We start from the raw sequence: 22175 nt of genomic DNA, 5'->3' as shown, positions 1-22175 counted from the left end.
CAGAGCCCAGAAAATAAAATATTTGGACCACGAGGCTGTATGTTAAAATGTTTTAAGGAGCTTGGGCTCTGAGACCAGCTGGTGTGGCTCTGAATCCCAATGTGTAATTTCCTTGCGTGCAGACTTGGGTAGTTGAAGTATCTCCCCCCATTTTCTCATGTGTACAAACAAGTTAAAAGATTGTCATGAAGATGAAATGAAACAGTCACTGTAAAGCACTTAGCACAGGACACCGCACATAGACAGTACTCAAATCTTAGCCATTTAAAACAAAGTCACATTTGTTCACCACCTGGGATGAGTAATTTCCAAAAGTGCAGGATTTCCTGTATCCCACTTATGACGAAAAGTTTTTTTAACATTTATTTATTTGCGTGTGTGAGAGAGAGAGAGTGTGAGAGAGATAGAGTGTGAGGAGGGGAGGGGCAGAGAGAGAGGGAGACACAGAATCTGAAGCAGGCTCCAGGCTCTGAGCTGACAGCACAGAGCCCAATGCGGGGCTCGAACCCACGAACCAGATCATGACCTGAGCTGAAGTCGGATGCTCAACCAACTGAGCCACCCCGGTGCCCCTATGATGAAATTTTTAAAATTTACCTTGACATGTAAATACTTTCTCTTTGAAACCCTCCCACCACAGCTAAATTCTCTATTCCCATCTTCAGGCAGAGCAAAAGACAAAGCTTGGGATGAAGTTGGATCTCCACAGAAAGGTCATTTCGGAGAGCTTCAGTCTCTCTTGATGAGTTTTGACTTATTATTAACTGATTTTAGGAATATGTGTGTTGAGACCATGGCCCTCAGGGACGATGTCACCAGGCAGGTACCCAGCTGCTGGCCAGCTCCTTGGAAGGGAGCCATATCAGGGCCTGTAGCTACTTCTGAATCACCGGCTAGGCAGGTTGCAGCTGCATGACCCCTCCTGGCCCCCTTGCCCGGTGTCCTGTGGCAGGTTCGGCGTTCCCTGGGAAGATTCATGGGATGTCTGACCAGCGCCAGTGAAATGTGGCCGTGCCATTGATAGGTGCAGCCTTGAGTCTTCTCCACGGTCCTTACCAGCGCTTACAGGCCGCCCATCCCCAGCTAACACCTCCAGACCAGAGAGAGGAGTCAAAATAAACTGTTGGCGTGAAAACTCAGAGAAGAGCATGTCTCTGTAATTGTTCATACAATGTCAAAATTGATTTAGTACCAAATGACAGTCGTAAAGCAGTCGTAAAGAGCCCACTGTTTCTCACAAGTTTTTTAAATAGGTTGTTGGCTCTCTCACCCTCACTGTTTAAGCCATAAGCTATGGGAATTTTTGACGCAAAAATACATACATGTATGAGTTAATCTTTTCTTTTTTGGGCTTTGATGATTTTATTTTTGACTCTACCTTAGTATGTTATATTTTTTCACCTTTTGAGTTGTTTCAGATGATAGATTCAAAATTCACCCTTTTAATGAAGTGCCCATATAGGGACTGGATAACTGAATTTCAGAGAAGATTACATAAAGCATGGAGGTTTAGTCACCATATACATTTTCTGAAGGTAAAAAACACAGACTCAAAGTTTAGACAGTTTTTATTTCAGAATTTTGACAGCTAGAAGTTTCACAAAGAGATGTTTTAAGCTGCATTACTGACCTTTTGAATGTGCTGTGCTCTCTTCCCCACCCTCATCCTCCTTCAAAGCCCCTCACCACCAGCTCCTCAAAGAGAAAGAAAAGGCAACCATTGCCCCTTGTTGACAGTAGAATTTATTCACTCATTTACTTTCCAGCCAACTGCAGCCGTTGCCGTCGCCTCTGGGCACTTGTTCAAGAACACAGAAATGAAATAACAGATTGGCCAGACCGAACACAACTCCCCAGTCACAACCCTATTATCTCCTCATTCTGTCACCCCCATTAGGCAGAAGCCTGGGAGACTAGATGGTGATAACACAGTATTTACGCAGCTCGTTCATGTCCACAGTTCACGGCTTTCCGCTGGCGTTCCCTCATTCGTCTGTGTGCGGGGCAGAGGAGAGTGAGGCCTGGGGCTTTAGGTTCCTAGGTCTTTGCACAGGCCTCCCCCTGCCCATTGTAAAGGGTTTCTGTGCAGGTCCCCTGCCTGGGAAAGAGCTCCTGCAGCCTGAGGAAACCGGAGTAAGACAAGGGGGCCAACCGGCTCCGTGTGCTTAACCACCTCCCTGGGGAAGGAGTGTGATCAAAGCCATACGTACCCCGCATTGTGTGGATTTGCCTGAATATTAAGTGTCTCTCCATTTAGGGTATTTATAGCCGCTCTATTCAGGTCAGAATCAAGCAGAGCAGTTGCTTTATTTAATATTATGGGGCCTCTGCAGGGTCATTTCCTGAAAAACACATTTCTCTGGGCAGAATGTGTAGCAGAGGAGGGTCTCTGTTTCGACTACAGAGAATTGTTTTCTGATTGTTGCCTTCCAGTGAAATTCCTCTTAAAATGATAGGCACAAGAGACCAGTGTTGGAGGGAGGTGTGGGGTTGCTTCCCCACTGGATCAAGTGTTGAACTAGAGAAGTTTGAGAACTCATGTGAAAAGTGATCCAGAGGAAGATGCCTTGCTCTTCCAAGATAGTCTGTCTTGTAGACGAGACACTGCTCCTTGTGGTGGTTGGCTTCTCAGGGTGGCTTACATCCCAGTAAGTTTCACCTTTCTTTCTGTCTTCATTCCCTCCATCTGTTCAGTGTAGTTCCATAAGGACATCTCCCGTTAGTGAGTAATTCTTAGGGGAGGCGTTGATTGGTTTGGCCCCCAGCTCCCTTTTTACCCAGCTGGCATGAGATCACATGGCATGGGGCTGCCAACAGTGGCCTCACCCCTATGAGAACCCTTGATTCAACCCTGCTCTGGCCATTTGTTGGTAAAGCCAGGAAGGCAACATTTCTGTCAGGAGATAGCGGGCCTTGTGCTAAGGAAATAGGAAGGAGGAGAGCACACAGCAGAATGCTTTTCAGACAGATGTATTTTATAGGCGGGGGTGGCGGGAGAAAAAGGCAGGATTTGGTTCAGGTTAATCCATCCTGGAGAGAATTCTTATGTGAAGGTTCTGCTAGGAATATGTGGGAGTAGGTAATCCCCTGCCTCCCCCTTCCCAGGTTAAGAAATAGAACAGGGTAAAATGAAAACATCTAATTATGTGCAAGATGGTTTATCTCAAATTTGTGATTGTTGCTTCTTCTTGCTGATTAAATCCTAACTGCCCTGTCCTTTCCTTTCCACATCAGCTCATACCCCAGACAACAGCTTTCTGGGATTTGTGGTTGAGCAGCATCTAAACTCCAGCGATATCCACCACATTAACGAAATCAAAAGGCAGAACCAGTCCCTTGTGTATGGCAAAGTGGATAGCTTCTGGAAGGTGAGTCGGTCTGTGTGTGTGTGTCTCTCTCTCTGCCTCTGAAAAGAAGCTTGTTGGGTAATTTAATTTAACTTTGATCCAGGGAGTAATCAAGCCAAGTGCCCAGGGCTTAATGGGATCTGCTTAGAAGTGAACAAGACTATGCAAGGATTTGGCGGTTCAGCATGTGGGTATCTAATAAAGGCTGTATCTGCTCGTTTGCACAGTGGCTGCACAGAAAACCCCTCCACTCTTTGTTGGAAGTGACATGTTACAGCTTCTTTCACATCCTGTACTTGCTTCTAAAAGCGAGGGCCCTGCAAGGGCTGGATATCTTTCTGGAGCAAGGCATTGCACGGAGAGCTCCCGTACCAGGTGACTCTGCCTGTGCCTTTTGGGACATGGTGTGTGAAGCTAGAGCAGTGCTCTCTGCCTGGGGGAGTGCAGTGGTCTTCTCATGCCCTCTTAGCTGTGGGCAGCACCAACTACCCGGGAAGGGAAAACACCTGCCAGGGCTGACTACAGGCACTTTCCTCTGAGGGATGTCGGGCGAGGCCACATCCTTGGCTATAGCCTGAGCCAGGTTTTCCAAAATCACTGGACCTGGGGACCTCCTGGATGATTTCCAGAGTCCATCTGGGAGAGGTACAATAGGAGAGGAGCTGGACGAGAGAGTGTGATCTGTTGACATGACCTCCAAACCTTTTTATATGCAAAGTCTTCCTGTGTATGCCACTGCCATCATTTTGATTGAGGACATGTTTGTATAGGACACAACAGTCTCCAGAACTTCAAAACATGACTCTTCCTAAACATAAAAGCTATCACTTTCCAGAATGATCAGGGACTGTGGTCTCTTGTTGTGTCTCTTGTATTGAGGAAGTTGGAAATCTGACCACTGAGTGAGCACAAGTGGTGTATGGGGTAAAGAACTCCCTGCTGTTGATTTTCTGACCCCATGTTCAGAAAAGGAAACGCCTTGCTGTCCTCTCTTCAGTTCTCTGATGCTAATGATACCAAAGGGACAGTTAAATCAGCCTATTTCCAGGGAAACTGATTTAATTCCAGGTAACTGTCTTTGCTATAAACAACTAGAATTCTCCCTTAGTTTAGTACTGTGATCCTCATCGGGGGACACTTTCACCCCCAAGGGACACTTGGCAGTGTCTGGAGACCATTTTGGTTGCCATGACTGAGGGAGGTGCCATTGGCTTCTGGGAGGTAGAGGTCAGGGATGCTGCTGACAGGGCACAGGACAGCCCCACAACAGAATTACCCGGCACAAAATATCAGCAGTGCTGAGGCTAAGAAACCTGAGCTGGTAAATAAGATTTATTTCTTACATCCATTATTTCGCATTTTCTCCTCTTGAGTAAAATAAAATCATGCAAGACTAAATGGTTATTTAAGACGTTCCCATGCACTTAGACATCTTTGCTTCCTTTGCATCAAAACCTGCCCTGTGTCAGCAGTTTTCAGCTGACTTTCAGCCAAAGAAGTTAAAAAGGACACTTTGGGTGTTGTCATTCTCAGCTCAGTTGTGAAGTGAGTGAATCATGGCACTGGGTTTAGGAAGACATGGGCTCTTTAAAAAAAAAGCGTCACTCCTTTCTCTCCTCCACACCTGCTCAAAGGAAATAGTTTGCATGTCTGTGTGAACTTGACCTTGCAATTATATCACTTCTGTTTTGGAACCAAGTGTAGCTTCCTTTTAGGTGCCTCTGGCAGTTTTTCAGTTTCCCTAGAAAAACAAAATAATACATTGGTTCTGAAAGCTTTTTGATCACCTTTTTTGGGATAAAGGAATATTTGACTCTAAAAGAATGATTTTGTTGATGCCAGTCAGAATCCCAGAAGTGTTAGCTGTGTTGGCCCAAGGGATTTGTGGCATGATTTGGAAATCCTTCTGAAACTCCACAAATGACCCAACCTTCCTCTTACTATGAGTCATCCAAATATTAAAAATGAGTGAGTGGCAGTGTGTCTAAATTAGTCTTTGAATACCTCAAATCTGGGATGTTAACTTCACTTTTATAGATTATTGCCCAATACTCTTTCTTTTTAATGTTTATGTATTTTGAAGGGGGGCGAGGAGGGAGGGAGGCGGGCGGGTGGGTGGGTGGGAGCGGGGAGGGGTGGAGAGAGAATCCCAAGCAGGTCTATGCTGTCAGTGCAGAACCTGTCACAGGGCTTGATCTCATGAACTATGAGATTATGACCTGAGCCAAAATCAAGAATCAGATGCTCAACCATCGAAGGCCACCCAGGCACCCCTATTGCCCAGTATTCTTGGATGAGAAAAGGCCCAAAAGATGAAAAATGTGGTGAGGTTTTTACATCAATTCAGGACATCTCAAACTTTTGAACACAATACAGTGTGTGAGAATTGTTACTTTTAACAAGACATCCCCGTCCTCATAGTGGCTAGTGAGTGTGCACAGAATACAGACGTACCTTAAGTGTGATGTTAGTGCATCTACATTTCCAGGGTTCATCACTGCCTTTAGCCTGCAGGAAGTATTATATATTGTTTTTCCTAATCCATGCCCAGTCTCTCCCCACCCAATCTCCTTTGTTTCTAATCTCTTTGGGAAGAGGGGTGACCTGTGTCCTGGGAGGCTGAGGATTTTAGTGGGGGCATGTGGGCAGTTACATGTTTGAAGTCGACCATCTCGGGATGTCCTCCTTCTCCCTCAGATTCTAAGACTCACTGAAATTCTGAATATATCTGCTGTGCCTTCAATCCTGTTGTATGTCCTCCCCTCTTTTGAGGGAATCTGCCTAGCTGCTGGGACACTTGAGTGGGGGATGCCACCACATGCCCCCTCCACCCTTGGCTCAATGGCTCAGTGGGTTGTCCTCTGACCCAAGGCAGCCCAGCACACTGGTGTTTGGCAGCCATGATTCTGGCTCAGAAAGCCAAGCTGGACCCAGGAGATTCTTCCCTTGGCATTGGAAAAAAGAGGGGACCATGAGCCGCACGGACAGGAATCAAAAGGACATGTCCAGAGTTGTGATCAGGCTGAGGCAGAAGCTTCCCAAGAGTGCAGTAATTAGGAAGTGGGACCGATTTGGAAACAGGATGCTGTTGAGAGAATGATGGAACAGAACCCCAGGGAGGAGAGGTACCACCCTGAGAGAGGTGGGGTGCTCTGGAGGAGCCAGGAAGGAAGAAGAACAGACAGAAACCACCCATGCAATGTGCAGAGAAAGAGAAAGTAGCTGCCAGAGTTCCTCAAAGCTTTTTTTTTTTTTTTTTTTTTTTTTTTTTTTGTAGATCATATATCCCTTTATCACGCTCTGTTCCCTTGCAGTATCCTAAGGGGTTTCTGTTCCTTAGAGTCATATGTAGGATAGCTACTAAATATTTGTCTTCCCTGCGTTGCAAATGCTTATGAAGAAACATAATTTGTTAAATATAGAGGCTAATAAGGAGTGGGCTACCTCTTAAGCTCCCCCCAGTTCTGCCTGAAATTGATGGCAGACGGACCTGTGGTCTTATCCTGATGTTATGGTACATAGTAGAGAGGTGGGAGGGGACCTTGCTGCCAGAATGCCAAAGGCACCCACTTAGGAAGCATCACTAAGCAGCCAAGACCCTTAGCACCACATGAGACTGCTAACAGCTTAATCCCAAGTACAGATATCTGTCTTAGCCCAGGAACCTATGGGTCTGAGTTCTTGATGTCTTCCTCTGGGGCATCCTCTGATCAATCTGATCACTGGCATCCACTAACACGTGCCTAGAAGAGAAGTCTACCCAGTGTGGTGGCCAGATTCAAGGCCCCTCAACATCCTATTACCAAAGTCATTAGGGAATGAAAATTGGTTGATTTTGTAAAAATAAGACATTTAAAACATTGTGGAAATTAATATTAATTGCTGTCTTGCTTAGCTGTATTATTTATTTCCATATTTCTTTAAAAATACTATCCTGAGGGGCGCTGGGTGGCTCAGTCAGTTAAGCATCCGACTTTGGCTCAAGTCATGATCTCATGGTCCGTGAGTTCGAGCCCCGCGTCGGGCTCTGTGCAGACAGTTCAGAGCCTGGAGCCTGCTTCGGATTCTGTGTCTCCCTCTCTCTCTGACCCTCCCCCATTCATGCTCTGTCTCCCTCTGTCTCAAAAATAAATAAACATTAAAAAAATAAAAAATAAATAAAAATAGTATCCTGAGCCTAACTGAATCTTGTATTGATGATGCAGGGTCAGCATTTTACATAGTTGTGATCCCACCTTCGTGTTCTCATTACTTACCGATGTATCATTGCTGTGAAAGTAAGTGTCTTAAAGGTCTTGCTTTGAGCACCTCAGGGGAATAAGCACAGCCTCTGAACAACCAGCCAGGGCAGCTTGTGAGGTAATTAACTGCTTTGAGCCTTAGGTTCCTGGTCTGTGAAATGGGTATGATAACACTACCACATAGAGCAGGGCTTCTGGGATGTACTCTTGCATATGAATCACCCAGCATCTTGTTAAAATGCCCGTTCAGACTCAGACCTTCAGGGCCCCAGGGGTGTTTCTCACAAGCACCCAGGTGCTGTTGATGAAAATGCATTTCAGATAGCATGGCCTTGGGGGTGTTGGGGATTGTGTGAGGTCCCTGGCCCTGACTAGCTGGCCAACCAGTGAATAAATAATTCCTTTTTCCTCTTTCCTTTAGCTTTCCTGCTGTATTTGTCAGGCTGCCAGCTGTCACACTACTTCTCACTACTGTTAGCACCTGATTACAGTGACCTACCCTCCCCCCCCCCATCCACCCAACCCACCCAGTCTCATTTCCCACTAGCACATTTGTGGAACCTGGTCCTTTAGAATGGGGTAAACCTGTGGTAAGCTGTGGGCCCTGAGAGGAAGTGAGAGGCGTGGTGTCATCTGCTGTCCTGCTTTGTAGCATCTGTGCCTGCTGGGCCGTATTGCGTAGTGGTCAAGGACACAGGCTCGAGCCGGATCGCTGGGTTCAAGTTCTGCCTCTTTCATCAGCTGCTTGATCAGGAGCAAGTTCTTAACTTCACTTGGCCTCTTTTCTCAGACAGATGATAATAGGGTTTCTATAGCGATTAAATGACTTCATATTTGCAAAATGCTTGGAACAGGGTTTGGCACACAGTGAGTCCACACAGTGATATTATGAATAGCACTACTGGGCCAGATAGAAGACATAGAGGGAACTGATGGGAGTATAAGATGGAGAATAGAGCCTGTGAGGAACAGGTAAATACAAGACTGTCCAAAGATACTCAGATTCCATTTTTTATAAATACTTTCTCATGTTTATTTATTTCTTTTGAGAGAGAGAAAGAGAGAGGGCACAAGCATGGGAGGGGCAGACAGAGAGAGAGAGAGGGAGAATCCGAAGCAGGCTCCATACTGTCAGTGCAGAGCCCAACGTGTGGCTCAATCTCCTGAACTGTGTGGTCGCGACCGGAGCTGAATTCAAGAGCCAGACCCTTAACTGACTGAACCCCCACTTTCCAGTTTTTTTAAACTATGTCAGTGGTTGGCAACCTCTGGCTCTCTAGCCAAATCTGGGCCTCTACCTATTTCTGTAAATAAAGTCTTACTGGAGCACAGCTACACCTGTTTGTTGTCTATGGCTGCTTTTGCACCCAAATGGCAGAGTGGTATAGCTGACAGAGACTCTATGACCAGCAAAGCCTAAAATACTTATTATCTGACACATTACAGGAAGTTTTCCAACCCTGAAACTACACCATGTCCCATGTAAACCAAGTCTCTCTTGGTGGACACATTTGGCTAACCGTCCTAGGCATGGATCTCATCAGATGTCTTTTTAGCTTATTCCAGGGGCTCTTGATCATGTTCTGTATGATTGAGGCTGATGGGTAAGCAGCACATGGAAAAACAAAGTGTCAATTTACCAAATTCCCTGTTATTCCATGACAAAGCCTCAGTCCCTGAGCCTGGCATTTCTTAACAGGCATTTCACACAGTCTGCCGCTTATTGGATAACTGTCGCCTTGGTGGTGAAAGAGGATCTCAGCTTAGTGCAGGGTTAACATTTCTCTGAGCCCTCCATAGCCATCACTTAAGGAGGCACTCCCCGATTCCTCATGAGATGGTGAGACAGCGGCAACCCTCTTTCACCATCTTGGTTTATAGATGAGGAACTGATTCAAGGAGGAGGAGGGACTTGGCTAAGGTCCTGTAGCACATGATGTGACAAGTACAGAACCAGGATCAGGGCTCTCTCTGTCTCTCACCTCCCCTCTTGAGCACATGCCTCCTTTGCTTGAGGAGCTGTCCTGTGTCCCTCCCCTGGAAGGTGGTTCCATGTTGAGAGCAGGATTCAGAAGCCAGGAAGCAAGGTTCGCATGAGTGGCTAACATGCACAGCAGGCATCCTGGGCAGAGGCTGGTGTAACAAGTAAAACACTGCTCCTGGTTGCTCGCTACACAAACAGGGAGGCCTGCGACGGCCCTGCAGCCAGTTTTGCAAAGAGTAAGTGATAGACCTTTGTGAGCAATTCAAATTATTACTAGCTCTGGACCCCCAGGGCCTGGCTTACCTGAGCCCTAGCCTGCTCAGCAGCAGCCAAATTCATCTAGTCCCCACTGAATTTGGAAAGCTTCTTTTTATCTAAACATCAATGACCATGTAGTTCTAAAGCATGGTCTAAGACAACACGTAGGCCCATAGCCAGAGGCCTACGAAATTGGGCACTAGGCCATCTAGAAATGTGATGCAAGCTTTGCCTTCTCTGTCCCTAAGTTCCTAGCTTTCTAACTTTGTTTTCTGTGCAGCAGCAGCTGCCAGAGTGATTATTGTATATATATATATTTTTTTAATGTATATTTTTGAGAGACAGAGAGCAAGTGGGGGAGGGGCAGAGAGAGAGGAAGACACAGAATCCAAAGCAGGCTCCAGGCTTTGAGCTGTAAGCGCAGAGCCCGACCCGGGGCTCGAACTCATGACTGTGAGATCATAACCTGAGACAAAGTCAGATGCTTAACCGACTGAGCCACCCAGGCGTTCCAAGAGTGATTGTTTTAAAAATATAAATGGCATTGTATTACTCCTCTTCTCAAAACCCTCTAGTGGCTTCATTTTAAACTTAGAGCACCTTACATTTATGGTGAAATGCAGTCTCTGTCAAATGGTTTAGTGAGGTTCTCTGCAAGCAAGCCGTGTCTGCTTTTCACCCACTATCTCCCTCAGCTCCCCTAGGCTCTGGCTACATGGAGTCCCACACACCCCTCCCTTCCCCCCGAGGGGCACAGCTGCCGGCTGGAAGGGCTGGCTGCTGCCGGCTCTAGCTTGCCCTAGCCTCCAGGGGCCACCCTGTCACATGCACCCTCAACCAGATGTCATCCCCCCCACCTCTATCACAGCATCCTCTTCCTTCCTTTTCAACAATATTAATCACTTTGTGATCATGTATTTCTTTTTCTGTCAGCCTCTCCTTGTTAGACTCTAAACTCCTTGAGGGCAGAGCTCACTAATGGTGCTTTACCCAGCACAGTGCCTGGCACATAGTAGGTGCTTACTAACTACTGGATGAATGAATCCATCTCCTCTCAATTTCATCTAATTTATCTGATTTATCTGGGAATCTTCACATACAGCTTGGAATGTGTTTCGCTCTGGGCATTGCCCTATGCTCTCTGGTACCAGGGACACAGGAAGAAGGGATTTGAGGAAACGGAGTGGAGCTACATGGGTGCCGACTCTGCAGCCCCCACAGATGTGTCAGGAGGTTTTCAAAAACCCTGGTGACGTGAGCAGTGAAATGGCCTGGAAGGAGGACATTGCGCGGGGAGGCTGGGGGCCCGGCTCGGGGCCAGCTCGGCCGGCATCTCTGTGATTTGGGGGCAGGCACCCCCAAACATATGCATGGAAGTATTAGGGAAGAGGAATGAATTACTGATCCACACAACATGTGTGTACCTCAAGTTAGTGCTGAGGGCAAGAACTAAACATCAAAAGAATCTACAAGGTTGATTCTACCTATATAAAACTCTGGAAAATGCAGATTGACCTATAGCGACAGAAAGCAGATGGGTAGTTGCCTGGGGAGGGGTGAGAGACAGACGGGCTCATGTCCACTGTGGTTGATGATGGTGTGATGGGCTCACAGTAGATCTTTATGTCAGCACGTATCAAATCGTATGCTTTAAACATGCGTGGTTTCTTATATGCCCATTATACCTCCGTAGGGCTGTTAAAAAATAAATCCATGTTGGCCAACAGTGACCTGTGGGACAAACCTGGCCTCTGGCCTGCAAACTAAAAATGGTGTTTTTACATTTTGAAAGTCATAAAAAGAAAAACCAAAAAAGCAAAAGAATATGTGACAGATCTTGTACGTTCCCACAAAGTATAAAATGTTTACTGGCTGTCCCTTTGCAGAGCAAGTTTGCTAACCCCTGAGTGAGAATAATAATTATTCCCCTATGTTCTTTGGAGCCCTGGGGACTAGCTACTATGGGAAGTCAGGGGGCAGCCTCACAGTGGCCCCACCTATCACAGCAGCTCTGATTTACCTGTGGCATAGGTTTGGATTCCCAGTAAGACTTCACTGGGGAAACGGTTTAACTGCTTTAAACAGCCAAACATGTTGAAAGTCTCTAGACTAGTCAACTTCTGAGTCTGAGATAGAATCCCATTCTAAAAACTATATAATTATCTAGCTTACTAATTTGGTTGACTTAGGCTCAGTTTAAATTAATGCAAAATTGGAAATGGGAGTAGTTTGGAAAAATGCCATCTTATTTTGCAATAGGAATTAGCTGCTCTTAGTATATTGTTTTAATGAACCCCCAGGGACCTTTGTAATTAAAGAATGTATTGGAATCCTTGAAGCGAACACAGTTTTATAGGTAGGTTAAACCTTGTCCTGTTTGTTTTTTCTGATTTTTTTTTTTGACTAGACTTTTCTTCCCAGATAATGCAGAGATAAACCAGATAAATTTAAACCTACCTTGAGTTAAATGGGTATACATTTTGAAATAATGAAATTGGAATCAGTTCTATTGAGTTTGCTTGAAAATTAATGCGATCGTGGTTCTTGCTAAAAAGGTATTCCAAAACATCCTTCTCTCTCTCCAGTTTTATTCCCCATGGGAGAAAGCTTAGGTAGGAAAGATCCTCTGGGGGTACAAGCCTCTCTAGGGCAGACACTCAGCCATCCTCAGTCACTTGTGCATGGGTTTCCTCTCTGGCTCAGTTTCTGGCACATGTTAAAGTGTAGTCATATCACATAGCTTTTCTGCCAAGTTGAAGTACAAGCTTGGAGTTGGGGGGAAGGGAACAGAAAAGAGAAACCAAATGCAAAGAGAGATATCTGAAACAAACCATTGGCTTTTAAGTTCTAAGACTATGGTGCAGGTGACTTAAGGATTGTTCAAAAACAGTGTTGGTTGCGTGCTAACTGTAACCGAACCCCTGGTGCTATCCGCTGTAAACACATCATTGTGCGGTAAGCAAATGAGTGCAGGTTTGAACATCACTTTGGGAACTCAGAGAAACCGTGGGCAGCCTTTTTTCCTGTCTCATCAGCTTTGTGGTCTGTTGTTTCTGTTGCCTGTTTCAGCAAGCTTTTTGCTCTCATCTTAAACCCATTGAGGTTTCCTTGTCCACTGGCAGAGAGAACATATTCTCCTTGCCGTGCTTCTGTTTCAGCCCAGAAACACTGATTAGAGACAGTCTAGAGCAGTTGGAGGAGCCCTGGATGGAAGAGCAGGCACCCAGATTCTAATTTCAGCCACACCACTCCCTGGCCGTGCCTCCTTGCAGTTCATTAGCCCTTGGGTCTTGCTTTCCTCATCTGTAAAATGAGGCAGAGGACTGAATGTTCTCTTGTTTTGCTCCCTAGAGTTCTTATGATTCTATAATCTAAACTCTTTCTTGGCCTTCTCTAATTCCTTCAAGAGCAAGGGCACAGAGAAGATGGCCTACAGGACAACTTTATGGGCCATCAGAAATAGGGCACAGGGATGATAATTGGGCCAGACCAGGCACAGAGTCCATAAAACCAACTGTCCAAGAAAAGGATGAGGTTGCTGTGACTTAGCGTCCATGTGTGTAAAAGAGATTTAAGGGATTAGTTGACAGTAAGCTCATGTGAGTCAACAGTGTGGGAAGCTGCCAAGAATTGATAATGGACCTTCAGTTGATGCATAACATGTAGAATGAAGGGCCAGTAGTTCCCATCCATTTGAGAGCACCTAGCATCTCCAGTTCCTGCTAATGCTCAGGGTATGTTGGGGCACTTCCTTCCTCTGTTGGGTGAGGCTGGCAGTGCTACAAGCATGGACTGCAGGGCTAGACTGGTGGGGCTCCATCCTGGCTCTACACCGATGAGCTTGTGATTGCAGGCAAGTGCCTTAATCTTCCTATGCTTCTGTTGTCTAATCTATAAAATGAGTGGTAATAATAGCACCTACTGGAGGGTCCCTATGAAGATCACATGAGTTAATAAATGTAAAACTGTTAGTTTTATAGTTCTATAATGCTTGGTATTCATTAACGTCTGTTAGTTTTTGCTGTTACTAATATTATCTAGGCAAATTAGAGCTTTTGGGTTGAAAGGAGTAAAATGTGGGGAGACTCAGAGCCTACTTTATGTAGGCTGATGGAAGAAATGACATGTCTGGCCAAGAAAAAAAGGCTTCACTGAGGCGGGTGGGTGGGTGAGGACTCCAAAGGGATGGCATACAAATAAGGAATCAGATTGTCCTGAATGACCTTCTGAAGGGTGGGAAGTGGACTGCTAGTGAACCTTCTGAGCTTTCAAAGAATAACGGAGGAAGCTTAACTCAACTGCCAGCTCCATCCAAAGATGAGGTGAGCCACCTGAGAAGCCATAACTCCCTGTCATTGTTGGCTGAAGGGACACTGGCAAGGCTTTGAGAGAGGTATCCCTAATTCCAGTAGGACATTGGACTGCCAAAATTGTACCAGTGACTCAGAGGTTCTGTGTTTGTAGAATTCAGGTGGAAAAGGGTAGGAAGACGAGGGACAGGAAGGAGCACTCCAAGGAGGAAGAATTTATTCATGGGCTGACACTATCGAGAAAACATGCTGGGGAGGGGGGTATCTGGGGGGCTCAGTCTGTTAATCGTCCAACTCTTGGTTTCAACTCAGGTCATGGTCTCAGTTCATGAGTTTGAGCCCTGCATTGGGCTCTGTGCTGACAGTGTGGAGCCTGCTTGGGATTCTCTCTTTGCCTCTCCCCTGCTCGCTCTCTATCTCTTTCTCTCTCTCCAAATAAATAAATAAACATTTAAAAAAAAAAAAAAAAGGAAAGAAAGAAAACATGTTGGCCAGTTGACTGCTCTTTTGTGAAGGCCCAGCTGTATGCCTAAAGTAACAGATACAGCCTCAGACCCCACAGACCAGTTTTAACTCACAGACATTTTTCTTTAACCAGTATAATATTTTTTAAATTGGGGAAGTTTTCCACTTGGGAGAGTTCATCTGAAAAGCCAGAAGTCTCAGCTTCTCTTGACAATGCAGATGGTGTGGCAAATTGGACTCTTAATTCCTCACATGCCAAACATTGGCTGGAGCTTAGTGGTGGCTGCATCAACATATAGGTTAGGGGTTGTTCTGGGGATGACAGTCCTTCCAGGGCCTTCTCTAACCCCTGTGTTTGGCCCTCAGAGGTATTTGAATATTTGACCTTGTACTGGGGAGGCAAGGGAGAAGATACTTTTGTCTAGTTCTCTCAGAGAATAGGTTTCCTCTGAAGAAGGTAAAGTTCAAGAAGGAACTTTGAATGCAATCCTGAATTCCATGTTTCATCCAGGCCAAATCATCTCTTGAATGGCCTGTTCAGAAGTCTGGCACTTTTTGAGGCATGAGGGTGGGCCAAGCAGAAGACCAAGTTCCTTTTTCTCCTCACACAGCTCCAGCAGGAACCATAGGTTCTGAAAATCTTTGTTAGACTCAGAGGCTTTTCTTTCTTTTTCAGAGCCCATCCCATGAGCACTTTCCAGTCAGCAGCCCAGCTCTAATAGGAGCTTCCAGAGCTGCCTCTGACAGGTTACCTTGTGGTCGAAACTAAGTTTTTTCTTAAGTTTTTTTCTTTGGGTTGGCAGCGAGAGGGTGGGGGTTGGCATTGTTTAGGGAAAATGCATGGCTGGAAACTCTGTATCTAGTACCTGGAACCTGTTGGGTCATTGCTCTTGCATAATGTAAGAAAGTCTTCAGGTTTCTTTCCACCTATGAATGGAGAACTCTCTTTAGAACTCCACTGACAGATCCCCCCATAGCTGCAGTTGGAAACCGTAACTCTGTGTTAAGTCCATGCAGACACCTGGTGTGTTCTTTGGCATAGCATTGATTTATTGGGTGTGTTTTTTTTTTTTCCTACTGAAATGATTTCCAATCTATGTTCCAGGGAATGGCCCAAAAGCTTAAGTTGGTTCTCATAATCTAGGTCAATGGTAAACAAATTTGCCCGATGTTAAATTCCACCTGGGAATTTGTTAAATACCCAGATGCCAGGGACTCCCCTCCAGCTAGTCTAATCAAAATCTCCAGGGAATTGTATGTTCAACAAATGTTCCAGGTGATTTTTTTTAAGAAGGCAAGTTTGGGAAACACTGTGCCAGCTAGTCACCCATTTTCCTACAACAGAAAAATTCTACTTGCTTCCTTTCCACACACGGTGCACGGCTGCCGTGTGGTCAACAACCACCTCACACTGTGAGCAATACTTATGCCCTTGTTTTACGAGGCTGAATCCTGAGTCTGGGCCCTTGATTCACAGGGCAGCACACCAGCCTCATGGCCCGTCCCCCACAGATCCGCCTTTTTATTTCCATGGTAATAGCAAGTCCCCTAAATAAATCCATGCAAGGGTACAGTCAGCTGACAGAGGTTCTCAGGAATGCTTGCCTTTTAGCTCAGTCACTCCTATGACACTTTGCAGAAATGGGAGTGGCTACAGACCACTTGCACATAGAAGCACATATCAGTTTCACAGGTGATAAAACAAAGTCTGAGAGATGGTTAGGAGAACCAAACCCACCTTAAGGTATGGAGGAGTGATAGTCTTGATGTCATTCCTTGGACCGCAACATTTATACTTTAGAAAAGTCACTGATGGTCCAAAGGTTTGGATGATGAATGGGAGAATTTTAGGCCTTGTCTCAGGTGGCTGGGGAGGCGTTTGAGGGGCCTCAGGGTGGAGAGTAGTTTCCTTTGTGCCCCTCGTGAGAACCGCCAGCAGTTGCCTACTCTGTCAGAGACTGGCATTCCTCCCAGAGGCATAAACAGCTGAGTGCGAATGAGTGCAGCTGTGAGAAGAAAACATATAAAAGTATCATGGGTGAAAAGAGGCCCCTTGTGCTCAGCAGAGGGTCTCCTCCAAAAGCCAGGACTGGCTTGGGTAGCAGGAGGCTGAGGCAGCCAGCGAACATCCTGAGGGCGGGGTGCTTCTGGAAGGTTCCAAAGCACTGCCTGCCTGCTCTAATTGTGCTGGGATGAGTTCATTTGTAACTCTTAGTAAACACAGCTGTTGTGGTTGTAATTTGCCTCGAGGCTTTTTACTATTACTCCAACCCTAACAGTTTGGCAGCCGATCTGGGAACAATGGTGATTAGGGGATGGGGAAAGAAGTTGCTGTCTGAGAACCAGAGGGAGAAGAGCAATGGCTGTCCGTGGACAGAAGCCACTAAGCGAGTCCAAGTGTGTGAAAGCTCACACTGTGGACAGGGGGACAGCATCCAGGTGGTGACCAAAGGGCCTTAGGTGGCCAAATGGTGAATAGCATGGGGAGAAGTTCAAGAACCCGTGCAGCATGGCAATATTGTTCATTCAAACAAGAAAGGGTTAAGACTGTGCTTGGAAGGAGAGACCTAATCCTGTGAACTTAGGACAGTCTGAGAGTCCCAGCTTTCTGAATGTGATTGGGCACAGATGTGTAAGAATAACTGAAATGATGTATCGATGATGGTATTTTCCCCCTATTGGACACTGTTAAAGCACAGCGTATAGGAAAACTGTTTCAGATGAGAATTCTAGGTATAGTCTGAACTCTTCCAAAGGCAGAGTTGCAGCTTGAGGGGACATACCTATACCCAGCCATGCCAGGCAGCAGTGGTTGGGCCAGGGGGGCAGAGATGCATTGTTGGATCCTGAGATACTGAGGACCAGGGCAAAACTATGGGTGGGGGTAGGGGTGGGTTGGGTTCCCACACACCTCCTTGCAGCTTCTCAGCCCAACTGAAGTTGTTCAGTCCCAGGGGACTTGAGAGATTGCCAAGGACGCTGCCACCCTCCCAACTCAAGGAAGGCTGCCTGGGAAGGAGAGGAACTTGGATGTCTTCATTCTTTCTTTGTTTCAGGATTGAAAGTCCCGGGGCTGTCCCAGCTTCGTCCTGGGAGAATAAAGTTCATTCCCCATGAGCACTGCTGGGGAGCAGTTCAGACATACCTGAGAAAATGATGCTTTTAAATGAGTTCCTTGTGGTCTTTACATCAACCCTTGTTTGGAAGCTTAGCATAGAGAGCAAACTCGTGGCTGTAGAAAGAAATCAGAAATTGGATTTCTGGTTGTTCTTGGGAGAGAAAAGCAAAGTAGCAGTATTGCTTTAGAAGGAAATAGAGAAGCAACTGAAAAATCTGGGAATGTGGATTCAAATAGTCTAGTTGAAGGCAGTTTGACCTCTTTCTGCTGCTGTCTGCACTGCCATGGATAAAAGGTATGTGGCTGCTAGTGTGAGATGGCCCCCAGGTAGTTTCCCATTCCCACTGGAATTCTTGAGAAATAATTTTTGGTAGAAGCTTAAACCATGGAATTTACACTGTGGAACCTGCTACCTCACTGAAGAGTCCTGTCATTGAGACCTTAAAACAGGTCCTGCAAGGACAGAACTTGTCGATAGAGTTTTATGTGAAAAATACAGAGCGGGAACATATTTCACCTTGTGGGGTGTTTGTTGGAAACACCACCCACCATTGTATTATACAAAGAGGTAATATAACATTGAGACACAGTGATAAACCAATTTAGAAAAAAATTATAAATGTACTGTGTGTGCTTCTAAAATCATATTTAGTGTCTATATACAATTTCATACTTAAATAAAAATCATATAAGCAGCATATGCTCATAAAATCTGGCTATGCAGCCCCAAGTACTGAGAGTCCATCTGTACTCAAGATAAGTCAGGACTCCCCCTCAGGAATCCTGGTCCAGCCTCTAGGGACTGTGGAGCTCCAGGGAACACTGGAGTTATCTCTGCTCATTTGGAATGTTTACAGCTGGCTGGCCTTTGCTTCTCCCTTCCCTGATTCTATTTCTGACTGGATAGAGCCCCTTGGGGGAAGTGACGATGGTAACTGCCAATATTTGAGCACTTCCTATGTGCCAGGCATGATCCTCGAAACAACGCAGTCAAGTCAACACTGGTATTAACCCCATTTTCAAGTGAGGCACGGAGGCAGGTGGAGGTGAAGTTCTCCCAAGCAGTAAATGGCTGAGTCAAGCTTTGAGTTGAAGGGGCATATACTGTAGCCAGTCCTCTCGATGGCCTCCTAAGGAATGGGCTCTGTCTCTCTGTGGCAACTTCTTTCTTGTACATGTCTCCTCAAATCTCAAGGGGCCGAATTAAATCCATGATGGCATAGGACACATTTCGACAAATAGTTCTCTAGGATTCTTAGTGGAAGAGCTAGTGAAACTGAATGGGTGAGACTTCTTTGCCTTTGTCTCAAATCTAAATACTTTTATAATAATATAATACAATATTAAAAATCTGGCCATTTTTATTATTTGTAATGATTTGTTGTAATGACTCTTGTCATCTGGGACCAGTTAGGAACCTACTTGTATATCAGGACTTGCAGAGACATGTCTGCCCTCTGGGAGCTTGGTCAGAGACAGAAGTACTGATCTGGCCATGTGAAAAATAGGGGAAATTGAAAAATGAAATCAAACACTAGGTGGTAGAGTACCACGTGATTTTGAAGGATAAGTCAAGAGTCTGCAGACAAAACTCACAAGACATAAGTTCTGGTCCACGTGCTCTTGGTTTGGGGGAATCCACCCCATTTCCTTAATTAAGTTCCAACAGGCATCTCCTAGTGGAAGAGGGAAGAGAGGGCCAGTGGTTATGGTTGGTGGTAGGCAAAGGGCCTGGGAAGCCTTGACCTCTGTCCTTCTCCGTCCAGGCTGCTGAGGGGTGTTGACTGCAGAATGGGAGTGTGTAGGGCTACCCCATAGACTTGTCCACCGTACAAGCCCAGAGGACACCATTCCCATTGCACGGAATGGAGTAAAACAGGGTACACCCCTGTCATTCCAGACCAATTAGTGATCATTCCAGGTCATCAGAGCCTGCTACGATTTGGCCAGGCCTCCAGATGGTGCTAGCATACTTGCCGGGAGTAATGCCAGACAGGCAGGAGCTTCCCAGCAGCCCTATGGGACAGCACAGCTACTGCATTTTCCCAGGAGGAAATCAGGGTCTAGGAGACACGGATTTCACGTCCCCTGCCAAAGAAAGGCTGTGCCTAGTCTAAAGGCCTCCTTTTTCCTTTTTTCCTCTATTTCCTCCCTTCCCCCTCCTTTTTACTTTTCCCTTCTTTCCTCTCCTCCCCCTCCCTTCTTCTCTCTTTTCCTTCTCCCTTCCCTTTTCTCTTCCCATTTAAAATAAAATTTGTTTCATTGGCTAGAAGTGATGTAGATCATTGGCTGCAGTTGGTGGAAAGAATTGTCCTAAATTAGTGTCTCTGTTTTTTGTTCCTCAGAACTCCACGATGATATTTTTGTGGAGTTGGCATTTGGGTCATTTAAACCAGTGGCAGTTTGAGGGGTGCCTGGGTGGCTCAGTCGGTTAAGCATCCTGACTTCAGCTCAGGTCATGATCCCTCAGCTCGTGAGTTCCAGCCCTGCATCAGGCTCTATGCTGACAGCTCAGAGCCTGGAGCCTGCTTCAGATTCTGTGTCTCCCTCGCTCTCTGCCCCTCTCCCACTTACACTCTGTCTCTCTCTCAAAAATAAACATTTAAAAAAATTTAAAAAAAACAAAAAACAGTGGCAGTTTGAGTAATAACTTGGAGAGGCAAAGGTGTGGCTGCTTTTGCAGACAAATCCCTCACCACTTGGACCACAGGGTAATTCCTCCTCAGGCATCTCTAAGCACAGAGTACCACCTAATCTGGAAGAACCTTGTTGGTGAGCCATGGGTAGGAGGCAAAGGATCCCTCCTCCTTACCCAGTACCCTATTGGATGCAGCTGGAACTGCCAGGCCTTCTTCCATTCTTCACCTGAGGCCAGGATCCAAAACAATACATGGGTTTTGCTTACTTACATCTTGTGAGAATGTACTAGCTCTTGGAGGATCATAATGCAAGGGTTGCGCCTCCCAACCTGAAACTCAGTTGGCCGACAGGGTAGGTGTTTCTACCGATGCCATCCAACGTGTGATGACCTCCGTAGACCTGGACAGATCCCAGCTCTGACCAAATCACATCAGTGCCTCAACCATGTGCTTACCCTTCAGATGGGCTCAGAGCACCTGTTATGCCTGAAATAAGAGTCAGACAAGAGATACTTGTGAAATACAAGAGATACTTATTAAACTATCCCAAGCTGGACAGCATGCCCATGAACTTCTCCCTTGGATCCACCAGAAGTGCATTCAGCTGAAATGAGCAAAATGCCTCACCAATAGGGATCAAACAGGGCTTACCCCTCTCACATAACAAGGTCTTGAGGTCAGCAGCCTGGGGTAGGGGCAGCTTGTCCACATTAGAATCACTAAAGACCCAGGCCTCTTCTGTCCTTCTGCTTTGTCATCCTTATTAGCACATTGGCCTACTGCCTTCTGCTCGCAGAGACTGCTGCAGCTCCAAGCAAGTATCGTATCTGTGGTCAGAGCAGAACAAAGGGTGAAGGGGCTGGAGCTGGCCATGTCTGTTCCTTTTATTAAGAAACAGAAGCTTCCCGGGGCATCTGTGTGGCTCAGTTGGTTGAGTGTCCGACTTGCTCCCATCATGATCTCACAGTTCATGAGTTCAAGCCCCACGTCAGGCTCTGTGCTGACAAAGCAGAGCCTGCTTGGGATTCACTGTCTCCCTCTCTATCTTCCCCTCCCCCATTTGTGTGTACACTCATGCTCTCTCCCTTTCTCTCTCTCTCTCTCTCTCTCTCAAAAATAAATAAACATTAAAAAAAAAAAAAAAAAAGACACAGAAGCTTGCCCTGGTCATCTTTCCAGTATATTTCTCATCATTCAACCTGGGTATGACATGGCCATCCTTGGTCACAGGGGAGGCAGGGAAAGTGGAGGAGGGGACAATTGTGATTGGCTTATCAATCAGATTCATTGTTCCTCAAGAGTGTTCAGATTCTTATAACAAGGTAGAAGGGAAGGGAAATGGATTTTGTGTGTATGGCACATTCGCTCACCCCTTGCTCTTTCATCAAAACCAACAGTTGGGATAGCAGAGCACATCAGAGACAGTATTGGTAGAGACAGAGTCAAAAGCCTGTGTCCTCCCAGGACTCTGGCTTCCTTAGCTGACGTGACTTGGTTTTTCAAGGGATCCTACCATCAGAACTGGTAACTTTTTTCATAGGTTGGTCCTTTCTCCTCAACCAGTTTCTCTGCACCTCTTTCTAGATCAGACCTGCCGCCAACTTCTCTTGTACAGAGAACAAGCTAATGCTCACACTGGCCCTATCACCAGGTGTGTGTCCAGGCGGGTACCTCAGGCTTAATTCTAGCAGTCTTCAACAAAATCCATGTGGTTTCTACACCCAGCATGTGCCTAGCCACTTTTCCTAGCCCTCCACTCTCTGCCGGCTGCTGGCTTAGTGCTGCTCACCTCCAAATTCATCCTTTCTAACTG

General features: G+C 46.0%; 1 protein-coding gene across 6 annotated transcripts in view; it reads left to right on the top strand.

The window, feature by feature from the left end:
• MGAT5 (alpha-1,6-mannosylglycoprotein 6-beta-N-acetylglucosaminyltransferase) overlaps window positions 1–22175 on the top strand; it is a 342230-nt gene that overhangs the window by 241132 nt on the left and 78923 nt on the right. For all 6 annotated transcript variants that reach the window (XM_053909465.1, XM_019454374.2, XM_019454368.2 and 3 more), the window contains one exon: window positions 3235–3368. In XM_053909465.1, the coding sequence (XP_053765440.1) occupies window positions 3235–3368 (134 nt within the window). The remainder of the gene's footprint in view (window positions 1–3234; window positions 3369–22175) is intronic.

This window comes from Panthera pardus, unplaced genomic scaffold (assembly GCF_024362965.1).
Source record: "Panthera pardus isolate Hobbes unplaced genomic scaffold, ASM2436296v1 HiC_scaffold_10, whole genome shotgun sequence".
Lineage (NCBI taxonomy): Eukaryota > Metazoa > Chordata > Mammalia > Carnivora > Felidae > Panthera > Panthera pardus.
This window is presented reverse-complemented; position numbering and strand designations above follow the sequence as displayed.